The 22,937-nt window shown below is 41.4% G+C and overlaps 1 protein-coding gene across 5 annotated transcripts in view; it reads right to left on the bottom strand.

Moving 5' to 3' along the window:
• Window positions 1-22,937, bottom strand: part of MID1 (midline 1) — a 283,968-nt gene that overhangs the window by 63,247 nt on the left and 197,784 nt on the right. For 3 of the 5 annotated variants that reach the window (XM_081858699.1, XM_081858700.1, XM_081858698.1), the window contains one exon: window positions 3,525-4,240. In XM_081858699.1, coding sequence (XP_081714825.1) covers window positions 3,525-4,184 — 660 coding nt within the window. In that variant the 5' untranslated portion in view covers window positions 4,185-4,240. Of the gene's footprint in view, window positions 1-3,524; window positions 4,241-9,975; window positions 10,118-22,937 lie in introns of those variants that run through there. The other 2 variants (XM_081858701.1, XM_081858702.1) reach the window with 2 other exon arrangements.

Here is a 22,937-nt window from a genome sequence, read left to right as displayed (position 1 = left end):
TTCAGTTAGACAAGCGCACAAGAACTCTTAATTAAACGGTTTCATTTTTGCCACAAAAGGAGCTAGATTGTAATGGCATCTTTTGTCCACTGGTTAATGAAGTATGAAATATTGTTTAAATAATTAGCAACACTGCTGGGAGAGAATGCAAGTAATTAGCATAGCTTGACACCCAAAGCTGCTCCTCAAGAGGCACCAGTTGCTATGTGGTTAGGATGTGGGAGACAGAGTTTTTGGCAATTTCTGAAGACAAACGCACTATTTAAATGTGTGGGGTGGTTTAAAGGGGATTGATTACATTCTCAGAAACTTACCCCACACTACACAACACTATCCTAAGCATTTTTTTTACTCAGAAGTAGTTTGCCGTGTACGCAATAGGGTTTACTATAATAACTAAATTCAAGATTGCAATCACAAACTATCACATGGGTTCCCCCCCATTAGTTGCTGCTACATTAACACTTGCATTTTCTTAAGTAGTAATTGTAAGCGAAACCAACCCTTGCAGTCAATATATATATATAAAAAATACTGTTGAAAATGACTTCTAAATTGGCTTAAAATTAAAATAATGGTACTTTCTACTTTAATGTCACTCCAACGAGGCACAAACAAACACAACAACATTTGATAACTTGTACATAGGTAGCTATCTCTAAACAACACACAGAAGGCAATTTCTAGAGGGGTAGCCATGTTAAGATCAAACTTAAACGAAACGTTATTCACAAAATTAACAATTGCTTGCATGGCTTTTAAAAATACATAGCGGGAATGGGGCCCCTGATGGGAATCAGAATCCTAGCTGTTGTTTGGGGCTCAATTTCCACTTCCTGCGATCCTGACCTGAATTGAGCTCTCTATGTCTGCTATTTGCACGGGGTGGGAGTGGGGTGGGGAGATTTCTACTCATACCAATGGAAACTACTATTCCAATGAAAGTATGATTCCTTTATCTATATAAGGCCCACAGCAGGAGATGAAGGTTTCAACACCACACCCTTCCTAACAACAACAAAATCCACAAAAGGTTGTGCTATAGTACATCTGATAGTCTTCAAGTCTTCAACATGCTACAAGTCTCCATAACATAAAAGACAATTGTTATAAGAGAAGCCATGAGTACTCATACTCATGATGTTGCTAAGGCGACTTTAAAATCATGTCGCATCATTGTATTTTCAATATTATTTTAGGCAGTATTTCAACACTAACTATGGTTAGAATGGAACTATTAATGTATAATCCAGAAAGCAACAGTCACAGGTGCATTCTGAAACGAGTAGCAGACATATTCTGAATTACACCAGTAAATATTTAAGATGCTATTGTTAGAAATGTGCTGTTGCTTCTTTTAAAAAACGAAATGTTCAGAAAGAAATGTGTACAGAGAGATATGTGCTGGTATGTCTAATATGTCTGTCTGATCCAGTAGGTACAGAACACATGGTGGAAAGGCCACAGAATTCTGTGCATGAAATCAATGGGATCATTTAAGGCAGCGGTTCTCAACCTGCGGGTCCCCAGATGTTGTTGGACTACAACTCCCATCATCCCTGAGCTCTGGCCTTGCTAGATAGGGGTGATGGGAGTTGTAGTTCAATAACATCTGGGGACCCACTGGTTGAGAAAAGCTGATTTAAGGGGTTATGGGTAGGGCTGCGCGGCTTTGAACTGAAATGGTCCTACTTCAATATTACCCTCTCTTCAACTTGACTATATTTATTCAAATTCATTTAATCTCTCTCTCTCTGTCCATAAAAGAATGACTAGAGTCGCTAGCAAAAAACAATGAAACACACCAAGATCAATACGCAATGTACCAAAACCTCACCCAGCCATAAAAGTAGCACAATGGAGTAGCTTCAAACACAGGCAATAAAAGATCAAAGTAGCGAGAACTATGCAGCTGTTCCCATTGAGTTTGCACAGAACAAGCCATAGGACTACACCATAAACGGAAGCAAGTCCTGCTATTCTCTAAAGCGGGTAAGGGAACCTCTGGGCCTCTAAATGTCACTCGTGTACAACTCTAATCACCCTTGAGACCATCAGCCATTGTGGGCTGGGGCTGATGGTGTTGGAGCCCAACACCACCTTGAGGGCTACAGAATTCCCATCTTTACTCTAAAGGTTAAGTGTGAAAGGCATCTTCTAAAAGAAAACAAACAATAACTTTGCAGTTCAAAGCAAGCGGAGATTAAACAAGTGCGTATACACATTTTGCGAATATGTATTAAAACAGCTTTCCCTCTCCCAAGGAAATTTTCACGACATCACATTTTTAATGTGATGCAGCATATGACTTCTTGGCAAAACTGCTATATTAACAAAAATGAAGCAATATTTTTGAGGTAGTATCTTTCAATAAACGCAGTTGTTTGCCAGAAAACCTCTGTTAGACATAAACAGAGTTCCAAAATATAGTACTCTCTCCTTTGCTTTCAACTCATGAGCTGTCTGCTGTAATTTTCTATAAGCAATTTCTCTAAAGGAATCTGTGAGGGGGCTTTTGCTTCTTCCATCTCCTTCCTCTAGTCTACTGCTCTACATCTTTTGCGGCAGCTAAAACATGGCTTACACAAATACGACACACCTCTCTCTCCATAGCTGCTATCTGGGTTCCTTAAATCAGCCCCTTGTTAAATCTGGAGAAACAGAATACTAAGGACATTTTAGAAGAGAGCCCAAAGAATATCAGGCAGCCTGGTCAGGAGATATAAGATGCAATTTGCAGTATAGATGTATAGAGTCCATAAAAATGCTTTTTCAAAATCGCTTTTATGTGTTATGCATGTGTGACTGAAAGCTGGTAGCATAAATATGTAAGTCATTTTGTCTGATTAGATGAATATGTGCCTTCCTTGAAGACAGTACATACAAAAATGCTTTTTGTGTGTGTAACAGAGAAGCAAACAGAGAAAAACAACGGGATTAAATACAATTCTTCATTTAGGCTGAAAATTCTAAATAAACTTGCTACAGAATAAGCCACACTGTACACAGTGGGACTTGCTTCCAAGTACACATACACAGGAATGTGTAAAGATCTAACAGTTATTTTAACAATCTTGTGCTCATGGTTGTGATCCTGAGGCTTTGAAGTGTGCACAAAGTCCTGCAAAATCTTCTCTCATGCAACAAATGGAGCTCCTGCAGATTTGGAGCTCCGGGGTATGCCAAACACACCCCATCATATCCCTGTACACAAACCATGCAGGAAAATTGTTACTGGAAGAAGTTGAGATATATGCATAAATATACTGATTTTTCTACATAGGCTTAGCCGTTTCCTAATGCAAAACCCAAGTCTATTTCACATTCAAAATTTGCATTCAATTCAAAAATATATATTTTGCACAGTGACCAGTGCCTGCAGGTGTTTGCACACAAGTTTAATATATGAATTGTAAATGACACGCTTGCACATATCAGCGACACAACAAACGAGGTGAGAATATATTGTTTCAGGACGCCACACTCGTTAGTGTAAACAAATAAAGCATTAAGATAAAACTAACCTTTAATTTGTCATAGCGTTCACTGAGAGCTGCCACCTGGTGATCACGATGCCTCCCAACCAGTTTACACAAGGCACAGATTAACTGGTCATCAGTCACACAATACATGTTAACTTTCTCGTCCTCGTGCTCCAGACACATTAATCCTCTAATATGAGAGTCGGGAATAGGTTCAATCAAACGGTGGCCAGTAAATGGCTTCTTGTTTGGGTGAGTTGCTTTTAAGCACTCCTCACAGTAGGAAACCTCACACGTTACACATGTCTTTACTGCTTCCTGAGCAGGATCCTGGTCACAGAACTGGCAGAGAACTTTTTCACTGGAGGACATGTTGTTGCTATCGAAAGCTCGCTCTCGGCGAGTTTCACTTGGAGAATTGGGCCCGCTCACCGAAGCTTTCTGAAACCTGTCAATGATATTCTGCAGCGTGACGTTGCGCTTGAGTCCGTCTAGACCACGTTGATTAAGGGTGATGACATAACGACAAGTAGGGCACTGGAAGGCGGTGATAGATTCCACTGATTCGTTGGTGGCACAGTGGGAGACCAAGATGCGATGCGCACAATTGAAGCAGAGGCTGTGAGCGCAAGGCAGCAGCAGCGGATCTTCAAACAGCTCCAGACAGATAGGGCAGGTCAGTTCCGACTCCAGTGTTTCCATCTTCAGGCAAAGCTCTCCTGTGTCATCAGCAAAATCCAGGGAAGCTGATCAGCTATCTGAAAGCACAACATAAAATTCGATTAGGCGAGACAGAGCAGAGGGGTCAGCCATGGGGGGTTGTCAACTTTCACCACTTTCCTGACCACCTCTCCAGACTGGAACGCTACACGATGTTTGATATCTGCCTATGCACCAGCAATCAAGGTACCTAAATTTCTATTTCCCTTTTGTGCTTCCCTCATCCTCAAGTGTTGTTGTGTGTTTTTTTTAACTATCTGTTTTCTCTCTCTCTCTCCAGAAGAGACAAAGAGCAAGAGCAGATGTTTGGAATGCATTCATATTAGCATTACTTAAAAACAAACAAACCAGTAACCGTGTTTTAAAATACACACATCCATCACAATGCTGTTGCAAAAGCTTTTCACAGTTACACTATATAATGAGTTACCATGTCTTAATGTGTGTTAACTTTTAAGATCAACAGTGGCAGCAGAGAACATCTGATTTATTGCATAGAACACCCAAATTTCCTTGCTGTTTCTCAAGATTAACACAATCTCATTTTGAGGATTCCAGGTTTTGTTTACATTTGCAATAGAGCACTTGGACATATGCAGTATGTGTATATATATATATATGTATGTATTGTATATGTCTAACTATATGAAAAGTTATCTGTGATTAAGTTAACAGCAAATACATAAATATATACAAATTATAATAACAAATACAGTGTAAAATACCTCAAAGTCATATGCAGTGAGGTGTGCATAGATACGTGACTGCTTTTATAGCCACAACAATCAGCACAGCACAATATTCAACAGCTGATCAGAAAAGAAAGAAAAAAATTTAGAACAGGAAGTGGTGCTTCAGTGCTACTTGTCAAAAATTTGGTGGGGGTGACACAGTATTTGCTGAATTGAGAATGGATGGAATTAAAACATCCTGTTCTCTCTTTTGGTTTTTATTATAATATGTGAAGGTGTCAGGCATTTCTGTTGTTTTAAGCCAAGAAGGTCAAAAGCTGTTCTACTGTACAAATATTCATGTTAATAGCCTTGGAGCTTAGCTGGAAATGCAGCACACAATTCGACGATGACTTTTTTCCAGCGTGGGATTCAAGAACAGCCAGCAGCTTCCCCCTCCTCCCCTGCCCAAAGAAATCAACCCTAAAAATGACCGAAACTTCATTTTGTTTCCTCTTTCACTAATCATGTTGCATGGAATGATTTTGAAAGAGTCGCTCTACGTGGTGCTCCTTCCCTCAGCTCTTGTCAAGGCCCTATCACTGTTATAAGCAGACAGGTCAGTGAAGCAGAAGCAAAAGCTATGCTTCACACTCACCGAAATGTACCTCTTCACAGTACAATCTATTTAAGCTTTGTTGCTCATAACCGAGGACAGCTTCAGATGGCCCCAGCTGCAGCCCCTGCACACTGTAAAGTCGTTGTTCCGTTGTGTTAACTCTCTGCCTCCCCTCTCTTTCACCTCCCCTCCTGCCCCCCAAATTCACATAGAAATCTTGGTTCATTAAGGGTGAATGGAGCCTTATGCTCATTAGCAAGCTTGGGAACCAAATCTCTTTGAACCTTCTGCCATTTCCCCACAATTAAACCAGGGGCTGCAGTTACGACGACAGGAAGGCAATGTATAACCTCAGCCCAAACCATAATAGCACAGAAAAGTTCAACAAATGGAGGTGAAGTTCAAGTCAACCTTTAATTCTTATTCATACTTGCTTTGTGGCGAGGGGAGAAAAACATTTGTCCCACAGAGGCAGAGAACAATGTACCATTTGGTTTCACACTTATTTGCCAAAAATCTGTGGAACTTTCAGAACTTGCCAACCCAATCACAAATAAGAGTTTGCTTGGTCCCCCCCCCCCCAGCATCTACTATATAATAGGATAACTGAAAATGGATTAGATCACTGTTAACACAGTGATTTTGCAGGCACCTCTGGTGGCACCTCTGGTAATGGAAGAGGAAGGGTGACAGGTTTTGCTGATTCAAGCCCCATGTATCCCCAGTGGAAGTTGGCATCGGAGGTTGCAGGAGAATTGGACAAAATTGGTCTCTCTTTTGTCCATCCGTTGGATCAAAAACCAAAAAATAAGTGCAAGGCTACCAATTGGATTCCACCACCAACACCGTATGTAGTAGGGTAAACATTGTTCTCAGTTGCCTAAAAGGAGTCCATGGCATGATGCCCCCCCTCAACAACCAAGATATTTGTAAATTGTTTGCAGTTTGGTGTGATAAGAGATCACCAAACACTGCCAACAAAGCCTACAAAGGTACACAAGAATAGAAAGCAATGTTCACCTGACTCTTCCCTAAGGTAGGATCACACTTTAGGTTTCAGCTGAGAAACTGCCACTATCCATTTGCTTTACAGAAAAATACTGAGGGCAAAGGACAGAGCATGACATTCATGGGCTTTTTTCCCTCTTAAAAGGTGCATTTTTGTGATAGAAAGAAGTTCTTACAGGAAGTCAAACAAATTTTGGTTGACACTCCATTACAGAAAATAGCATTACACATTATTCTGAGCCGGTGATTTTAAAACTCCGGTTTAGACTAGGATGTTTGGTGTGCATAAAACCCGCAGAACCAGCAATCTACAAATACAACCAGGGTTAAGGATCCATGTCTTAACACACACATGCCAAGAACCAATCTTTATCTAATCCCTTTACCCATTTTGGTTAAAGACAAAATGCGTATGGAATTCAGAAAATAACTGAAAGACAGGAATGACCAATAGGAACAAGTTACAGATAGGTAGCCGTGTTGGTCTGCCATGGTCAAAACAAAATAAAAAAAATTCCTTCCAGTAGCACCTTAAAGGTCCGGTGACTTCTGTTTCAGTGTATCTGAAGAAGTGTGCATGCACACGAAAGCTCATACCTAGAACTAACTCAGTTGGTCTTTAAGGTGCTACTGGAAGGAATTTTTTTTATTTTGTTTTGACAATAGGAACAACCTCATTATCAGTAGGTAACATCATCAGGCAGATGCCAAGGCCCTGGCAGCCCCCCCCCCCCGCATGGCTTAGAATGTCTACAATTAAATTATTTCCCACAATGCCATGGGACAATGGAAACATTGTGGAAAATGATAAATGACGGCTTCAAGGCACTTGGTGCTTACTTCAGTACTTCTGCTGGTTTTCCAGATAGGAGATGGATCTATCAACATAGCAGAGGGCCACTAACAGCAACACAGAGAAGTCTCCCTTGCTAGGAGAGGATCTGTAATTACATACTGCCTCGTAGCATCTAGTAACAGAAGGTTTTCATGATTTCATTACTACCCTAGTGCACTTAATGTGCACCATTTATCAGAAGAGCACTGCTGGTATAGCTCAGTCAGTACAGCATGAGACTCTTAATATCAGGGTTGGGGAGCTTGAGCCCCACATTGGGCAAAAAGATTCCTGCACTGCAGGGGGTTGGACTAGATAGATATACCCTCATGGTCCCGTCCAACTCTGCAATTCTATGATTATGCTTCTATGACTTAAGAAATTAGTAGCACGGCGGGTGGCGCTGTGGTCTAAACCACTGAGCCTAGGGCTTGCCGATTGGAAGGTCCATGGTTCGAATCCCCGTGATGGGGTGAGCTCCTGTTGCTTGGTCCCTGCTCCTGCCAACCTAGCAGTTTGAAAGCACACCAAAAAGTGCAAGTAGATAAATAGGTACCGCTCCAGCGGGAAGGTAAACGGCGTTTCCGTGTGCTACTCTGGTTTCGACAGAAGTTTAGTCATGCTGGCCACATGACCCAGAAAAACTGTCTGCGGACAAACATCGGCTCCCTCAGCCAGTAAAGCGAGATGAGAGCCGCAACCCCAGAGTCGTCCACGACTTGACTTAACTGTCAGGGGTCCTTTACCTTTTAGCACATTATGGTAACAAATGTCAATCCTTCCATTATCACTACCCATGGGTGGGGTATAAATAAAATTATTATTATTATTATTATTATTATTATTATTATTATTATTATTATTATTATTCAGGAAAACAACGTTCTCCTATAAAGGAAAGGCTGCAATCCAGAAACCATTAGGGTGGAACCCAGTCAAATTTTCAACATATTTTTGATGAAGTCATTCAAAGAATGTAGTGAGTAAAGCAGTGTGAAGAGGAACTAAGAAAACCATGGAACAGTACTGTATTTAGCAGAATGAACCCAAGTCAAAAGATACAGATCAAACGGGAAAACTCACTGAAATCAAGTGCTACCTTGTTCAAGCATAAAATGCATTTTTAAGCATTTTCCCCACTAAAGCCCAGTGATCTCTAACTTCAAGCCATTGACTACTAGCAGACAAAAAATAACCACCATGCCATATACCGTACCTGGGCTGTTGAACATATTTGACCAGGAATATTTAAGGCAAAACTACACTGAATGTAGCTCCTATTCAATTCACTAGGCCATGTGTGGGAGATATCAGTGTATAGAACCATAGAAGTAGTCTAGTCAAGGAATTTAAGTAAGAAAGTCTGTGTCTGCAAATCCTTTTTAAGACTCAGAGGCCTAGTAGTTGGACGTCCATTTCAATCAGCCCCTTCTTTCTCACTGAATCCTATATTTTTTCTGTTGGAAAAAGGTTATGCACAAATAATATATTCAATAACTATTTATATTTATCAGAATTTAATACCACTATATTAAAGTATGCTTATTTTATACCTCAAAAACTAAAAGATAAAAATAATATTATAGGATTCAGTTGCAAAATACAGAACTATGTTTTTCATCAGCTAGTATACGGACATCACGTACAAAGTTAAACCCTAGCTATTAAGTATTCCTTGCTTCTATTGGATGGGTGATGGTCAAGCAACTGGTCTGCCTAGAGGTGTGGGGGAAAGAATTAATGAGAGATACGCTGATTAAATAAATTTCTAGGTCAATTGGATCACTAATACCGGGACGTCCACCACAACTGAAGTCAAAAAGCTCCAGCAAACATACAGCACCGAAATTACTCCTGGTCCTATCCTTACTGATGCATTGGCCAGCATGACTGACTTAGACGAAAATAGATACAATGATGTTAAACAGCAAAACATAGTGTTGTTTGCCAGTGTTTACATTATGACCACGTGTGAGGTCTGAGGCAATTGCTCTCTCCTAAAAAAAGGACCTTGTGTCCAAATAAATACTTTTCGGACTGCAGCTGTGGTTAGACAGACAGGCAGACATTTATTTCATAAAATTTATATATATATTATAGACATGGTTCATCAATTACAAAAACAATAACAGAAAACAACAACAAAGCATTAAAAAAGAATCCATAAATTTTACAACTAGCCCTTCTCTTTCTAAATCATTGATCCATCTAGCCCAGCCATGTCTACTTTGAATTGCACAATTCTCTTTCTCATCACCTGCTGCCTGGTTGCTGAGACATATCTAATGCTGGGATCGTAGATTAGAAACCAAATTACTCAGAACTCAGATATTACAAAATCTGCATGGCAATGGGGAGACTCTGTTTAAAATTTTATTTTTAACTCAAATGCCTCCTGACATGAACAAGCATCTGTATAAACTATTGAACATATCACATGTTTGAAGACATATACATGAAATAAAACATTAGGGCAGCGCTGCAAAGCATGCCAAGGCACCAGAAATAAACACAAGTAATGTTTACAGACAAGTTTGCTAACCATAAAGTTGAACAGTATAGCCTACGACAGGTCTACATTTAAAACCTCTTCAAAGAAATATACCAACCAGTATACCCACCAGCGGATTTAGGCCCTACCTGTTTTTGCTGAAACATTGCTGTTAAATGATCACGCAGATCCCCCCAGTAGATTGTAAAAAGCCAAAGAGGCCCGTGGAAGCCTCTGCTAAGCTACATGAATCCTGGACCTTTAGTGCGACAACAGTGTACTTTGTGAGACAGCTGATACCGAAAGCACAACAGGAAAATCTACCCTACAATTCCAGGAAAGCCAGCTCCACCTAATCACCTCCGCCAGAGTTTAAGGACTAGAAAATGCCTCCGCAATTGGGTTGCCTTTTGTCACTGACACTAAAGCAAACTTTATCCTTTCTCTTTCAGCATCCAGCAGTTTGGAGTGAGAAAGCAGCAAGGATCAGATTCTCTCACAGTACGTCCATGTAACCCACCCCGACAATGATGGCTTGTAATAAGGGCATTGGGCTTTGCTGCCACATTATTTGAACAAGTGGAAGCTCAGCCTGCTGTGTAATTAATCCAGGGCTGAATAATGGATTTCAGTTCCCATGCCTGTAAGGGGAGACTGACCTGAACCAGCAAAACCTGTCACGCCACCAAGAGTTCAAAACTCGATTACTTTCTCATGGAAGATTGAGGCCTACTGGACAAATATCACACGGTCCAACATTTGACTATTATATTTCTGCTAGTGTATATCTGAAACATTCCTTGTGCAAGTTCATCAGCCAAATGGCACCACAGTAATAAACTGTTAATATTAAAAAATAGACTTCTTTTCTCAGCGGTGCCATTTAGGAAAGATGGAAGACTACATCTGACTCTCTCTTAAAAGCACTATAGTAAAGCAGAATATTCTTAAAATTACATTACCCTGGTTTTTTTGCATTTAATTTTGAATCTATCCAGGAGGGGGCCTTTGAACTTTGCTGTGAACACAAATACACACCAATGAAATAGTGTCCCTTCATTTGCAAAAAGGAATGGCTAACCTGTGACCCTTCAAATATTGCTGAACTACAATCATCATCCTTGACCATTGGCCATGTTATCTGAGGGGAGTTAGAATCCAACAACATATGAAGGACCACAGATTCCTTACCTCTAACATATGACAATGGGATGCATGGGGTGTTATGGGAGGGGAACACGTCGTGCTCCTTCTGGCATTGTTTGTCTACCTTTGGTCCCCAACGCTGCACTCGGCTCTTACCTGTGGTTCCTAGAAGCTGTCGGCATGCAACAGCGGTCACAGCCCGAGAACAGCTTTCACTGGCCAACTAAACCAGGCAAGGTAGCTGATCAGTCTCAGAGCCCTGCATATGAGCAAGACCAATAGTGGGCCCAACAGTCAAGAAGGTAGTTACTGTGACGAGCAGGTGGGGCTCGTCCATCTGGAAAGGTAGCCCATCCAAGAGAAGGGAAACTCTGATCCTATACCTTCACTGCCTTGTGGGACATCTCTGGGAGAAGAAAAGGCTAAGGAGCAAACCCTACAAAAATTAAGAGTGGAATCCTTAAGACAGTTGGATGGTGTCTTTTACATCTCCTTCCGACAATTCCCGTGGTCAAGCTCTGCTTTTCTTTGGAGGCCAAGGGGGCTTTTTTGTCATCTGGGTAGCCCAGGACCTCCATACACACTGCCCAGGCTTGTGCCCCAGGGAGATCTCTTCAGTGCTGCTAATGCAGTGGTTTAACTTCACCCCCAGAGGCACACTCCATTGTCTCGCCAACAACAACAATTTATGACATAGCCTTGACAGTCCAAGAACTACATGAAAAAGTCCCTATATATTTTCTTGCGTATCTTCCTGAGCATTATAATACAGACCAGACGGCTTTCAATGGATGTGTTAAAAGATTCATGTGAAAGTGGAAGCAGCAGGAATGAATCGCTTCCTTGTGTTCCACTTTTCATCTTGCAATGTCTCCTTTTTAAATTGTTGTCACAAAATTAAAAATGCATTAAATGCTTGGAAGCATGGATCCAAAGCAATGTTCCATTTGCTCTTCATTCCAGCAACAAGCTTGCATTTCATTTGTGTTACGGAGTAATTGAATTTCCTTCATTATTTCCTCTCTTATGAGAAAGGCCGGAATAGTGTGACATTGAGACTGCTACAGTTCTCCAGGCTAGATCTCAGCATAGATGCACAATTTAAAAATAGCCAGTTAAATGAAATAATGAAAATAAAAACAAATAGGGGAAAATCAGCAGTAACCTAAACTGCCTGGGTAATAGTAAGAATTGAGACTTCACATTAAATGCACAAATAAGGAGTGCAGTGTGAGCCAATTTCTCATAGTGCAATCCCATGCCACTATGAGGAACGTGTGAATTAAACAATCATAGGGCAATTTAATGGGCGTCTATATACAGAGATCCTTTTCTAGCAGAGTGCTAACAGGATGGGGAAAATACAGCATTATCACCCTCCTCATCTTGTTGTTGCCTGTTTCAGACGCACTCCCCAAAGATGTGGGCTCACATGACAAGGAAGCAGCTCTCTTCTGCAGTTGTGTATGCATGGCAAGGGGTATCAGCTTTAGACACCATCTGCAATAGATCATAAAACACAGCAGGGCTTTTGATTTCCCCTGCCATGAGGTTCTCTCAATTCCAACCCAAACATGTATGGTCAAATATTAATGGTTAAGCACTTTGGGAAACTCACTTCTCTTTTTGATACAGAGGATCTATTTGGAGGAAAGGGTTTCCAAAGCAAGTAAAACTCTTTACCAAGATGATCAACAAGTCTTTATTCTACCTCCTCAAATGCTCTATGTTGGGCTGCCCTGAAAAGTTCAATTATGGCAACATGGAGAAGCTTGAAAGCTCACTGGACAGACAATCGCCACCACGTTACACTGTGTAGGGACACAGGTGGTACTGTGGCCTAAACCACTGAGCCACTTGGGCTTGCTGTTCAGAAGGTCAGTGGTACGAATCCCTGCAATGGGGTGAGCTTCCGTTGCTCTGTCTCAGCTTCTGCCAACCTAGCAGTTCAAAAGCACGCCAGTGCAAGTAGATAAATAGGTACCGCTGCGGTGGGAAGGTAAACGGCGTTTCCATGCACTCTGACTTCCGTCATGGTGTTCTGTTGCACCAGAAGCGGTTTAGTCATGCTGGCCACATGACCCAGAAAGCTGTCTGCTGACAAACGCTGGCTCCCTTGGCCTGAAAGCGAGATGTGTGCCGCAACCCCACAGTCGCCTTTGATTGGACTTAACTGTCCAGGGGTCCTTTATCTTTACCTTTTACTACTACTGAACAGAGGACCACCTTTCGATGGCGATTGGGAGGGCTATGTCACACACATGATGTCTCTACATCCCAATGTCTCACACATGAAGTCAGGATGCCGGAAGGAGTGCAGCTCAATGGCCAGTGGCTCCTCCTACACCTCCCCTTGGTGCTGCCCCCAGGAGGCTGCTTTGACCCTCCTTTCCAACAGCAGCAGCAGCATGAGCAGACCACTAGAGGCATGCCATGCTTGGCTCTGTGTTTCAGCTCCACACTTCTGGGGTATCCTGCGGTCCTGGGCCCCAACCCCAGAAATACAAGGGGGACAAAAAGGGGTTCAGTCCCTAGGAGGCAGCGCCCCTGCTGCTGAAAGAGTTGTAATTAACTACTGAGCCAAGTTCAGGTGGCTGATACTGGTGTACACAGCCCTATACAGCTCGAGACCAGGATACCTAGAAGATCATCTCACCCTTTATATACCCAGTGGCAGTGCTTTTTTTCTTTAAAAATGTTTAGGGGCACTCTCATTTTGACTCAAGAGAACCACCATTTTATAGTTCAAATCAGGGAAAATAAATACAGTAAATGGACAAAAGCACCAAGATTCACAAAACATTTAGGGGTATGTGTACCCCCAGGAAAAAAGCACTGCTCAGTGGTTTACTACACTCCACAAGAGATGGCCTCCTACAGATACCATCTTATGAGACGGTCTGCTCTGCACAATATAGAAACTGGGCCTTCAGTGTGGTGGCACCTACCTTTTCCATATGAAGCAGTAGTGTCTGTTATCTGTCTGGCTCTTACTGAAGACCATACTCTTCCAGCAAACCTTTTAAGTGGAGATCTTTATTTCAGTCTGCATCTGTACTGGAACTATTTTTAACTGCCTTAAAAAAACATCTGGAACTGCTTTTAATTGTTTTCACACCTTTTTGCTTTAGTTACAGTCATATTCTATAACCACGTACTTTATAGTTGTAACCCACCCTGGGACCTTATGGAAATCTAATAAATTATTATAAATAAAGTACAAACGCTTCTACAGTGTACAGTTGGAAAAGGGTCAGGGGTTTTTCACCTAAGGGCTGATTTCACCTACTACTTTTTTGGTGTGAACCTAAAATGTTTAAAGTGTAGGAGTGGCCAACATTTGTTTGTGAACATTTATTTAAATACAGATACACTTACCAATAGATACAAGCACTGATTGGCTACAACCATACGTCACATATAAAACTGATGGAAAATCCAGATTTCCCTTTGCATAGTGTGCAAAACAGCACAAAATGAATTCAAACGAAAGCAATATGGGAAAAAGAAGCCCATAAAAAAGGAACTCTGTTGTAAATAATACTGTATTAAAGTTCCCAAAATGATCCAAAACCCAGATTTTCTATAGAATTACACATACTTATTAATCTTGCTGAAGAAACCTGTGCATTATATCTGATGCAGAAAGATACATTAGTGATCGTGCCAGAAAACACTAGATTTTCTTTGTTTAGGAGACAACGATCTTTCAAAGTTAGCCAATAAAAAGCCCCATTTCCTTACAAAATATTAAATGAAGCCACTCATCTTCTTTAAAAAAGAAAAGAACTACACACAACTTCCTTTTAACTTATTGTATAAGCTTTGTTTTTCTACATTTCTGTCTGCTGACTGCAGCTATTTGTTCAGTAACTGGGTTTTCCTTACTACTTAGGAACAAAACCAAAACAGTGTTAACTCTTTTGTACTTTGCTATTAAGGCCTGAATTGTAGTTTGACCGCTTGAAAGGTAGCGAAGTGATCAGAGCATTACCGTTGAACAGGATAACAGGCTCCTCATCTGCAAAAAGGATATGAGGAAAGGCATTGTGCATCTGAAGGACTCTAAGAAGCAAGGTGATTCATATTCCTGACTCATTTACAGTTGACCATGAATTATAAGAAAGGTACTAGGATTCTAATTCAGCTTGACATTTGTACACAGAAGAGATTTCTGTGAACTTGTGCAAACAAAGCACATTCAGAATTGAGGCATTCTATGTCATTTCAATTATTCATTTAATTTATATTCACCTTTCTATGAAAATGCACCCAAAGGAACTAACAGCAGCAACACACATACAAAATGGCAATTATAAAAATAGCACAATATAAAAGCAGAGAAAATAAGATCAAGTGAAAAAAATATGCCAACATTGGCTAGCACCAATACACGCAAAACTACAGCAGGGATACATAACTACGTTTGCAGGATCTCATTTGGCCCCTAAAATTGGCAGGCACCTCCTCCCTGTTAAATATATCATACATTTTATCCCATGATGTTGAGTCATGGCCAAAGGGTTCTTCTCACATGTGAATAACAGCATAATCCTACTAGAGGTCTTTGCCAAAGCCTTGGTTGATATTTAGACTGGGAGACACGGGCTCAGGACTTGACACTGAGAATGCGTTGACAATGCCAACATTGCTGGCCCTTCAACACTTGATGAGTTCAAAACATTAACTACTAAAACAGGGGTAGGAAACATTTATTTTTTAACCCACTAAGTGTCACATTCCCTTGGGGAAAATCTGTTAGGGTCCATATGCCAGTGGTGGGTAGGAACACAGCCAAAAAGTAGACACAGCAACTCTGTCTCACCTTCCCTTCCTGACCATCATGCTCCTGGGACTGGGTCAATCTGCTGTTACTAGAGGTCTGGACGTAGGACCTACCCCCATGTTGCATCTGTTTTGGTGCCTCTTCCCTATCACTCCTCTTCCCAGACTCCAGGTTCCCCCCTCTCCTGCAACCCACATGAAATTAGGCTGAGGGCTGTATGTTACTCACCACAAAGAAAATTTGTTGCCAGGGATCTAGCATTTTCCGAAGACAGGCTTTGGGCCTCTCCCAAGTATATGTAATGAGAACCCAGTGGTCATGATCAAGTTCAATAAATATATTGTACTATAAGTAGAAGGAAAATGGAACTGGAGTACATAGCCTGTTAATTGACATCCCGTGAGAAGCTTTGGCATAACCAGCAAAAGACTGTTAAACTATTTTATTCATTTAAGGAATTTATGCCCTACTCTTTAGCCAAAATGGCTCTCTGAGCAGCTTAAAAAACCAGTATGAAGATGGTCCATTCCCTCAGGCTCACAATCTAAAAAGACATTTGCCACTGTGTATTGTGGCATATAAAAAGGCTAATAGATTTATTGTGACATAAGCTTTCATTGGCTAGACACCAGTATCAGATACAAGATGGAGGGCTCTAATTCACAAAAAAGTTTGCACCACAATTACTCAGTTCATTTCTAAGGTGCCACAAGCCTCTCTATGGTTTTTGCTGCAATCAACTAACACTACACCTTCTGGAAGTTGCAATTCCTTTGTTTTTGTTCACAGTCCTTGGGATTTCAAAGAATATGAAATATTAACAACTGAGAGACAGCTAGTGTGATGTTGTGAAGAATGGTAGATCAGACCCAGAAGACTGTCTTAAAAATCAACACCACTGTGTTGTCCCGATGTCTGAAGGGATCTCTGAAATCAGTGATGGCCTGGGGTGGTGTGAGCTACAAGACAGAGGTTATATTAGTCAGAAGGACTGCTGTGGTGTCCCAGGTGGAAGTTTCATTCAGATGGGGTTTCAACACAAGTGTGTGGGTTCTACCCAAGAAGAGCCAGGCAAGGCAAAGCTTAGTTCAATGTAGGAACCTGGATAGCTTCATGCAGTTGTTCAGGCTGGGATGGCATATGAGCAGATTCAAAATGATGCTTCAGGCAACCCCAGACTGAGACTTAAAAGGGGTTTTCAGCTCTGTCTGGGTGGTTAGCTCCACTTTTGCTGGAACAGCCCTTTGCAGGGCCAAACTGCATGCGGAAGAGCATGACTCCACTTGAGTTTCTGGGCCAAAATAATTGGACTTGGAAGACAGCAATGTAATGTCCTAAGGTTGAGGAGGTGGTAGCAAAATGGGGGCCTGTTACAGAGAGGCTTCTGGTAAGGTGGAGTTATCCAAGGCTGGCACTGAAGACAACTATATATCTCATTCCCCAAACCTAAAGTCTTGACTCCAGGTTCCTAGGTAGCAGATGCTGCTTGGAGTGCTTTTGCTCATCTTAGGCAGGTGCATTGACAACACTCATTACTGGCTCTCGATTATGTAATGCTGCCATTGTTTTTCATATATTGGTTTATGGTTCATTGTTTATCTTTGGTTTTTATCATTTTATTTTTTCCACTACAGTTGTGAACAGCCTTGAGTGCTTTCTTGGAATTGGAACCTCAGGATAAAAATTATGAATCAAATAAACAACATGTTCAGCAATAAAATTCAGTAGCCATGGATGGGACATGTCTAGTATATGTGGTAGGCTTTGGTATTCTTGTGCGGTTTAAAAACAACATACAAATTTGTAACGCAAGTGGTTGTCCTTTCTGGTTAGTAAGAACTAGCTGATTGATTTCAGACCCAGGAGCAGGCATAGGCAAACTCGGCCCTCCAAATGTTTTGGGACTACAACTCCCATCATCCCTGACCACTGGTCCTGTTAGCTAGGGATGATGGGAGTTGTAGTCCCAAAAACATCTGGAGGGCTGAGTTTGCCTATGCCTGCCCAAGAGGGGCCCAAGAAAATTAGGCACATAAATAAGGCCCTTCTCTCTCTCTCTCTCTCTCTCTCACACACACACACACACACGTTTTCCCATTACAATATACAGCAAAAAAAGTGCATGAATACACTTGCATTTCCATTTTCCACATCGCCCTTCCCCTGCACTTGAATACCTCCATCCTCCTCAAAGAGAAAGGCATAGACTCCAAATGGCTGGGCAGCTGTACAAGTTCCTTCTTCAGATGTGACATCATAGAAAGAAGATCCTTTCCTCACCATATGTTATATGGTGTGAAACCATGCTTCAAGCTAGAGGGTCATTTCCAAGGGAGCGGGGAACTATTTGGAGTAAACGTTGTGAGTTCAAAAAAAGCCAGAGAAGACACTCAGGCTTAGAATTAAAGCATTAAAGAAAAGAAAAAAGTGCACATCACTACAGCACTGAATGTGATTATTCATTAAATGTATATGGTGTTCGGGCAATAGAATTCCTCAATTATTAAAACAAGATACAGCTTTCCTTCTAGTGAAAGCCTATGGGAAAACTAGCCCAGAACTGAAGCCACTCATTTGTACCAAGAACACTGGTTAGAGAGCCACAACTTTGCAATGTGAGAGGGCATGTGGAACCTGCAACAAAAATGGTGCAGTGTATCCTTCAGCCCACAAAAGGGGCGTTAGTGGTGGAGGGGGTAAGGCGATGGGGAGGGGGAAAAGGGAACACACACCCTTTTGCTTTATAGATTGGGTGAGGAATTCTGGAGAAGGGAAAAGGTGCACTTTCCCTTTCTTCTTCCTGAAACATCTCCACATAGTTCAAGGAGATTTAAAAAACAAACAAACCATGGCATGTACAGCCCCAACCCAAATTTCCCCTTCAGGACCCCTTCCATTTTCCTTTTTTAAAAAAGAAAACAGTTTAAAACTTGCAGGCATGTATTTTGGAAATGTTTTGTACTTCTGCATACCTTAGGATTCATGAGCCTATTTCATTGGCCTTCTTGTTTCTCAGTGGCCCTGTTTCACTTCCACCCCTGTTGCCACTCAACAAGCCTGAAGGAGCTTGCTAAGAACGAAGCCAACACTTCAGCTTTGGGAATAGAGGTGAAGGATCAGATACAATTCAGGAGATTCAGGAAGACTACCTGAGAACTTCTGACCTCTCCTTTCCAGGGATGCTTGCAAAGACCATGCCTGCAAGGTGATAAGCAAGCCACAAACAGAAGAGGTGCCAGAAGCAACACAGAACAGTACAGCAGGATGACTGTATTATCATAAGCAACGATTCACAAGTGCCATTTATGGGTACTGATGGCGGGTAAATCAGAAATATCAAAATCTTGGAACTCTTTAACTGAAGAATGGCTTGTCATGGAAAATAACAAAATTAATGAAATAAACCAATTTGGTCAGAATTAGAGAAGACTTTCCAAGAAATTGCATCCCCCTTCCCCCCAGTAAAAGTGGACTAAATGTTAATTATTTTACTTATCCTTTCGGTGATATTTGCTTTCTGTAGAAAAGACCTCACTTTTTGTGGGAATGGCATTAACTATATGTACAAGTAAGAAATCATACACTTAAACAAAAATTTGTACTCTTTAGGCATGTAAAGCAAATACAGGTAAACAAAGGCTTGATAATCTAAACCAAGGATGAGGAACCTGCGGCACTCCTGGAGTTGCCGTACTACAAGTCCCATTACCTCTGGCAATGCACTGAGTTGGAGGGTCACAAGTTCGCTATCCCTGATCTAAGCAAAGGCACTCTAGTCCAGAGCAGTGTCCCGATACTGATATCACCTGCAGATTGCATAAAGTAACCAGCAGTTGAGAGCATGGTAATTGCTACATTCTGGAAGTACAGTACTATATGAGTTCAGCAAGAACAGAAACTTCTTTCCTGATGGCTGAGCAGATAACAAACCTTGGAAAAAGTACAAATCATATCACATAAATCCCATCACAACAACAACAACAACAACAACAGAATGTCCCCTCAGCTTCTCATTGCAATGCCAGCTGGGGTGGGGAGTCCACACTCTAAAGACAGGGCAAGTAATGCTTATCAAACTGCAGCTGGCTGGAAAACAAGTTCTCTTCTAGGAATTAAACTCAACTGGCAAACTGTTCTCCACACAACTGGCTTGCTTATTCCTTGTGAGGAGCATAAGTGCCACTAGGGCAGCACACTGATGTAAATATCATTTACACTTCGTATTCTCACAAAACCTGCGGCTAGGAACCTTTTGAAGTTTACAACTCCCATCTACAATACAGTTGCAGATCTTGTTACCCATGCGTTTCTAATGTCACCTCGCTTCATTTTACTTTTTTTTATTTTAAGGAATAAGGGTCTACTCAGCTTGCTTTTTCCTTGCACACTTTGTGATCAGAATAAGTGTATTAAGTGCTTCAGTTTGCAGATGCATAAAAAAGATCAATATGTGTTTCATTAATGCAAGAGGTGGGTAAGGGAAAAACTAGGCTGCGAAGTATGATCTTCACCTCCAAGCTACAGAAAGCACTCCATGTGCCTTGCAGAAAATTACAAGTTGAGGGCACAATTGTGCCCTCTGATACATAACATGCCCCATTTCGTAATACCTCTGCATCTTTATGCACATGTTCAGGAGCTGCAGCTGTGACAGTATGCCCAAGGCAATGATTTAGAAAACACTTGCACCTAATGGAAGTCCCGGTTCAACTTACTCCATTGCAATATAAATAATTCATTTGTGGATTGCTGACTGAAAAAACATGGCGGCTGGCCCTCTTGTGTCATGATTCCATGAAGCCCAGCGGGGTTCAATCTATAAGAATTCTGGCTGCCCCAACAGTGAAAGGCAGTGCCCTTTATGGACACCTGAATGGCTTGGGGAAAATCTTATCAGTTGTGTGCAACATGGGAAAGTCTTTTTTCCCTTGCCCAAGGCTGGATGCCACTTTAGCTCTTGTGATATTAACTGCTGCTTGCATAGGAAAATGTTTCCCGAGTAATTCCTGTGGCTCAGTTCCCGTGTTCCTCTTCTAAGTAAGACGCTGATGTGAATCCTCCTCTGCACATTCAATATTCTGACGAATGAAGAAAGTTCCTTGCTCCACACTCCTCAAAGCTCCCCAGCAGGACTGGCCCTATCATTAGGCAAACTGAAGCAGGCAACTGATTTTTAATACTATGAAAAAAAACCTAATGGTTAATAATAATAATTGTTGTTGCTGCTGTTGTGTCTGGAAGAGGCAGACACCCCTGTGGAACTTCTCTGCCTCAGGTGTTAACATAACTTGACAGGGCTTGGGTACTAAGCACCTTGAATTGGGAGGTTGACATTTGCTCTTCTGCTTCAGGTAGCAAAATGTCTTGGACTGGCCCTGTAACACACTCCAAAAGAGGTGCTGAAGACAAGTGCATTTCCATTTCAGCCTGTGCTGTTGGAGAGCAGAAAGATGCAAGAACCACCACACACTGCAGTACCAAAAAACTAATTCCTCAGAACTATTGCAGCTGTCTTTTAAAAGCAGCAGTTCCACATTTGATCTGAGAGCAGCCAAGCTCCTCTGACTAGTAAAGGTGGCTTCTAACGGAAGAAATATGGAACTGGATAGTGAATTGAAGTGGATAGGTTAGGGGTTGGCAGTGCCCTCTGCAACTTTCTCCAAGAGCACAAGACACTGCCCCAGTCCCCAAAGCCCCACCTGCCATCACCCACTGTTCTCACCCTTGTGGAAAGACTTTGTAAGAACATGCAGAAGAGGTCTCTCCTCTACATTCCAGCATAGGCCTGCCCATGCTTGCAGATAGTATGAAGTAAATCTACCAAACTGTTCTGTCAGCAAAATGTTATCAGAAGATGTTGTGAGTGCTTAAAGCTTAAGGGCATAATGCTATTACGGAGCAGCTGCATCATCCATTTTATACAAAACGCTGAAGAAATGCTTTTTAAGGATGGGCAGTAAATATGGTGATCAAGCCATGATCACGAAGAGGATATTTTCTCTTCTCATTAGCATGGGTGAGTTACGTAAGAAAGTTTGGCAAGCAAACAATAGAGGCACTAAGCGCTAACTTAAATTAGACAGCTGCATAGCCACTGCAAAAAAGTTAAGTGCTTAACAGGAATTGACGCTAGAGGCAATCATGATTTGATAAAGTTGACTTAAAGAAGAACTATAGGCACTTTAGCATACTTTAAAACAGAATGGAAGAAGTCCTTCTATGTTTGTTGGTTATATAAACAAAGTAAACTGAAACAGCCTGCACAACTGAATTTACCTGTATTTTACTACAATAATAACAAAGTCTAGCTTTTCCTTTCCTAACACTATCCACCTACCAGTGCATAAGCAATATTGCTGAACTTAAGAACGATAAACTTTGCATTCTGGAAATTAGAGTTGAAAAATGACTATTTTATAAAATCACAAACACAGAGGGGGGGGTGTGTGTGTGTGTGCGCACGCACGCGCGCGCACACACACGCGCGTACAACACACAACATGTTTCAGGATCACAAACTGGCATTTCCTTTCATTGACCTGCACTTCCTTTGGCAACCATATAGTGATGTGTGACTCATTAGGAATACAGAAATTGTTCCTATGTGGCTGCCTATTGAAGAGAATGATTCAGCCTCAGCTTTCTTGATCAATTGATTTTCACCAACCCTTGTTTTCTTTTGAGATTTTTTTTTATAAAAGAACTGCTCAGATGCCATCTATCTGTGCACAGCTCCCCCTATTTCTCCTCTTCTTTTGTTCCACTGCTTGTGACCTGATAAATCAGCATGCATAAGTAATTCTGGGGATGGGAGAGTATTAAGCACTATCCTGACTGGCAGCATCACAAATTAATCTGCGGACAATTCCAGCAATAGCTCCATGAACTTTAGACCTCCCGGGTTACCGGACCCTAAAGCCCCCTTCTTATGCTCTGCATCACACTAAAGCCTTCTTTAGTTTGTGGGAAACATCTTTTTATCTATATGTTTAGATGCACAGATGAAATGAGCTGCAATAATGCAGTCCTAAAAGCACAAAGACAAACTTTTCCTCAAAAATAATTTAGCAACACAAGCCTGGGTGCTTCTTCACTGAAAACCATTAAATCTTCCAAAGTGTCCCCAAAAGGCAGCCTAAAGAAATATTCAATAAATATATGAATAAATGCACAAACTAG

This window comes from Podarcis erhardii (genome assembly GCF_964252035.2).
Source record: "Podarcis erhardii genome assembly, chromosome: 4".
Taxonomy (NCBI): Eukaryota; Metazoa; Chordata; class Lepidosauria; order Squamata; family Lacertidae; genus Podarcis; species Podarcis erhardii.
The sequence above is the reverse complement of the archived record's forward strand: the minus strand, read 5'-3'. Positions and strand labels throughout refer to the sequence as shown.